Here is a 4,821-nt window from a genome sequence, read left to right as displayed (position 1 = left end):
AGTTTTGTGAGTGTTTATGTGGTCCGAATTTGTTATTTCAGTTAAGCATGTCAACTCTGTTAAGTTAAGTTGATTAATTCTGTTAATCAATTAACTCTGTTAACTCTGTTTATTCAGTTAGCTTATTAGTTCTGTTAGATGCTAACTCTGTTAAGTGCGTATTGGATGATTATATTGGAATAAACTGCAATAGACAACGATGTGGTACATGAATGGCATGAAATTGATTAACTGCTTATGCGGTACATGAGGTTATCTGCCAAGCACTTTGTGACATAGTTTGCATGTGAAATTTGACCAACATGAACTGACTGTGTGTAAATGCATTACCTTAGGCCTTGATTGATTGATTGATTGATTACTTTCGAGCACATAGTTAGCATACCGAGCAAACCAAGGTGAGTTCACACTCTTACCAAGGCATGGGATTCCCAGGGTTTGGGAATGGGATTGAAGGAATGAGATTGAATAGATACTTGTACTTACACTGATACTAGACTATCTACCATTGTCCTCGGATGCGAAGGATACATACGTAAAACCTACGTATACTTGTACTCATCACTGTCCTCAGGTTGCGAAGGACACTTACGTAAAACCTACGTAAACTTATACTCACTACTGCCTCGGGTTGTGTCAGGCACTTATGTAAAACCTACGTAAACCCCCGCGTACCACTATCCTCTGTTTGTGACGGACACTTACGTAAAACCTACGTAAACTTTGTACGTACTACTGTTCTCGGGTTAAGAAGAACACTTATGGTTACAAATAGTCTAGTGTATATGCAACTATGGAAGCCCCCACTAATAGAACATACTATCGGCCTAGTAGAGCCACACGTTACGAAACATACTTACTATTACGAACTTACTTACTGTGAACTCGCTCAACTAGTTGTTGACCCTCTGTTACATGCCTTGCAGGTCGTTAGGTAGATATGGAGCTTGCACTGGGAGGCGCGGTCGTTGTGGACAAGGATCGTGAATGCTTTAGTTAAACATTATGACATTACATACTTTATTTATGTTGGGCTTTTACTCATATGCTTCCGCTAAACTTTGATATTGCACTTATGTTTTTAAACACCTTTCATATTGGTTTGGTTGAATTTACAAACACTTTTATTTATTACTTGTATGTTCAATATGATTGGTGGCTTGATCCTGGTCAGTCACGCTCCCAAGCGGTGATACTCCGCATGTGGATTTTGGGGGTGTGACAACATGGATAATGAATCTTTGAAGCAGTTGAGTAGATATCATCCAAAACATCGAGAGCCATCATCAAAAGTTGAATTCTTTGGCTTCATCAAAGACAAAAATTATCAAGATCCAGATCCAGTCAATCATCAGAACTGGAGGAATGAAGCAGAGATGAAAGAAGCTGGTTATGCTGATGAATTGAAAATCCTTGAAAAGTTCAAAGATTCAAGGAATGAATGGTTTGTGAAAGAGGAGAAAAAGAAAAAGAGCAGAAAATCAACTCCAAAAGTTCAACAAGAGGAAGGTTCTTCATCTCAACCTAAGAAACGTCGAAAGAAAACAGTTGAGACTTTGCTTGTAGATGAACCAGATGAAGAAGAACCAGAAGCAGAAGCTGAAGCTGAAACTGAAGTTAATGTGGGAATTGATGTTCGTTCCCTAATTCTGAAAAGTTGTTGAAAGATCTTAATGTTTTTAATGCTGCTAAAGAAAAGGAAGCTGGTGTGGAAGAAGGTGACGATGGTGATAAAAGCTCTTCAAGTTCATCTGATGAAGAAATTGATGAGACAGAGCGTGCAAAGAGAATTGAAGCCGAGATTGCTAAAGAAAAGCAGTTGAAAAGAAAGAGAAGACAGGAGAAGGATGATGATGTGTATGTTCCATCTCCTAAACATGTGTCAGAATCTCAAACGCCTCCATCTGGTGGGAGAAAGAAAACAAGTGCTAGAAAGAGTATTGCATCTCCAAGAGCAACGAGACAAAAGTAGATTCTTAGGCTACCTAAATGTACACCAAAAACAAAGCAACCTACACCACCACCTGAACCATCACCACCAAAATCACCTCATCCATCACCTCCTAAATCACCACATCAATCACCACCAAGACAACCATCTCCTATTCAATCACCACCACATTTTACCCCACCACATCAAACAACATTCCAAGAACAACCTATTCTTACTTCACAACAAATATTCCAAACACCACCAACTTCACAACCACGTGTTCAATCCACACCTGGTTCTTCTGGTTACAAAATGTTTCCAAATATTCCTCCAGAATGTATTTCTCTTGAAGAAATTGGTGATTTCAACTTTGCAAGTGATGTTCAAGTAAAGAATGTGGAAAAGAAGGTTGATGCAGTTTTGGTTGAGAATAAGATATTGGCAGATCGTGAGAAGATACTTGAGATGCGTGTTAAGAAGGTTGAATCTGAGAACAAGTCTTTGCTAAAGAAAATTGAAGCAGATCAGACCGAAATTGATATAATGAAAATGAAAATTGCTGAGCTAGAAGAAGAAAAAGCACGACGTGATGAGCAAAACAAGTACTTTGAGCTGAAAAACAAAGAACTTGAAGCTGCTAAAGCCATGAAGGAACATGAAATTTACATGATGAACAAAGTGCTTGAAAATATGCTCGGAGAGTCTATAGAACAGAGGTTTGAAGAGATAGAAGTTGAAGAGTTGAGAGCAAAACGTCAAGCAGAAATTGATGCTGAAATGAACTTTAAAGGCAAAGGTGTTGAAGGTTCTGAGGTTACAGAAAGATCAATTGTTCCATCCACTGTATCTGAATCTCCTATTCAGAATCCTCGCCCGATATCTGTTGTGTTTGCTATCTTTGAGGAAGATGTGTTACTCGAAGATGTTATTGATGATGAAGAGGATGATGAGGAAGAGGATGATGAGGAAGAGGATAATGACGAAGAGGATGATGAGGAAGATAAAGGTGATGATGCAGATGATGTATTCTCTGCAAGCAGTCATAGTGATGATGGTAATGATGATGATGATGATGATGATCAGGGAGATATTGGTGTCAATGTTACTGAAGCGTCAAATGAACAGAATGTTGATGATTATATGCATGATGATGCACATGAAGAACATGAGAGTGCTGAAGGTGAGGGGGAGCATGTAGATGATCAAAATGTTGATAAAGTTGAAAAGTTAATTCTGCGGTTAGAGCCTGAAGTTGAAGAAGGAGAATTCAGGCATGTTTACACCGTGAATGATATTAAAGAGATGACACGTATTGCTGATCCTGATTTCAAGTTTGATTTTGAAGAGGAGTTGAATGCGTTCGATATCAACCAACAACCTGATTATGTATACAAGTATGTTGATGAAGCAGATAATTATGACAGGGTTGAGGTTGAGGATTGCAGTGACGAAGAGGGTGTATCTGAAGACACGTCTAATTTTCCAACTCTTGTTGAGTTTTTCAGTGAAGAGAACAGAGATGAACTAAGGAGAAAGGTTGCTGAAATTCTGAAAGATAAGAACTTTGACGGTACTACGAAAGATCTAGAAAAGGAAGAGAGAAAGAAGTGGTTTCGTAAAGACACTGAAAGAAAGTTTAAGCGTCCTTTGAAGTTCTACAAGAGAGATAGAGATGTTTCGCTTGGTGATATCATTAGCTAGGGATTTCTACCTCAAGTTAATGCATATGCTATTCGTAGAGAATACGGTGTGCAATACTTTGAACATCTTTATGATATTATGTCCCTACGCTGGTGGGATGTAGAAGAGTTGTCAAAGGTTAGGACATTGGTCTATCCAATCAGAAAGAACGATTTGCCTATGTGGGGTTTGATAAAGTATGAATCGTTGAAAAACTTCAAGCACTGGAAGCCTCATTACCCGAAGAAGGTTCAAAGGGTAGATCCAGTAACTGGAGTTGAAGAGAAAATTTTACATCTGAAAAAGCCTAGAGTGATCAAGAATATCCCTTTGTCGAAAATGGAACAAGAGTTCTATAAAGGTTTTGTATGTTGGGTATACAGCTGTATATCGACTGAAGTTGTGATTACTTACAGGGTAGAAAATGAGATTAGATAAATCTTTGTATATGATCCTCTGTGGCTGGTGAACTGTTCAGCTAAAGACATCGAATGTTTGTTTGTAAACAAAATCTGATTCAAAGCTAAAGATAGAGAACAAGCGATGCAATTTCAGAAAGTTGTATCTATTTGCTTTCAGAAGGGTATTAATGCTGAAAGTAAATGGAACTCAAAGTGGCGAAAGATTGAAGAGGAAGAAAAGTTAAAGGCTGAGAAAAAATGTAAAGCACGTGAAGACAGAGATAACATGATGCGGCATACTGTCGTTCAACGAATGGCCGCTGAAGAAAAGAAGAAAGTTGATGAGAATGAGAAGCTTAGGAAGCTGTTGTTGCGAAAGCCTAAGCCGAGGGAAGAACATTTCAAGTCGCTGTGAAGTAAGCGTTGAAGACCAGACTAAAGACTCCGGCTATATCCAAGGGGGAGTTTGTTGGTGCACGATGTCTAAAGCCTACGTCTTAAGTTTAGGTCATAATGTATAGGGTCTAAAGTGTCAAAACTGTAAAGTTTAAGGTTTATTTTGTAATTTCGCATGAATGGTGATCACCTAATTCCGCACGGAATTACTTAAGGTAATTTCGCATGAACTGAAACGTTTAATTTCGTGCGGAATTAGAAGGCCTATATATAGTTTTGTTGTCTTCTCATTTGGCACGGAATTAGAAGTTGTGTAACGAAGTGCTGTTGGATTTTCAAGTCAAATATTAATGAGAAATGTGTTTTAAAGTATCATACTCTGTTTCTACTCATTTCTTTCACTGATTCTAG

The 4,821-nt window shown here is 38.3% G+C and overlaps 1 protein-coding gene across 1 annotated transcript; it reads left to right on the top strand.

Moving 5' to 3' along the window:
• Positions 1-1,226: 1,226 nt before the first annotated feature.
• Positions 1,227-4,429, top strand: LOC118490032 (FK506-binding protein 5-like). Its single transcript, XM_035987299.1, has 6 exons — positions 1,227-1,616; positions 1,658-1,954; positions 2,009-2,857; positions 3,017-3,617; positions 3,738-3,979; positions 4,193-4,429. The coding sequence occupies exons 1-6, from the start codon at positions 1,227-1,229 to the stop codon at positions 4,427-4,429; spliced, it is 2,616 nt and encodes an 871-aa protein (XP_035843192.1).
• The last annotated feature ends 392 nt before the right edge of the window (positions 4,430-4,821 follow it).

The sequence above is a fragment of the Helianthus annuus genome, chromosome 1 (assembly GCF_002127325.2).
Source record: "Helianthus annuus cultivar XRQ/B chromosome 1, HanXRQr2.0-SUNRISE, whole genome shotgun sequence".
In the NCBI taxonomy this organism is placed as follows: Eukaryota; Viridiplantae; Streptophyta; class Magnoliopsida; order Asterales; family Asteraceae; genus Helianthus; species Helianthus annuus.
Note: the sequence above shows the minus strand (reverse complement) of the source record. Positions and strands in the feature narration are given on the sequence as shown.

What these genes read in the sequence shown, in the direction of transcription:
- LOC118490032 (XM_035987299.1), top strand. Translation starts at nt 1,227, where the DNA reads ATGGATAATGAATCTTTGAAGCAGTTGAGTAGATATCATCCAAAACAT. An exon ending in AAGCTGAAGCTGAAACTGAA is followed by an intron (nt 1,617 to 1,657) that starts GTTAATGTGGGA and finishes AATTCTGAAAAG; the next exon opens with TTGTTGAAAGATCTTAATGT. An exon ending in AAGATGTGTTACTCGAAGAT is followed by an intron (nt 2,858 to 3,016) that starts GTTATTGATGAT and finishes GATGATGATCAG; the next exon opens with GGAGATATTGGTGTCAATGT.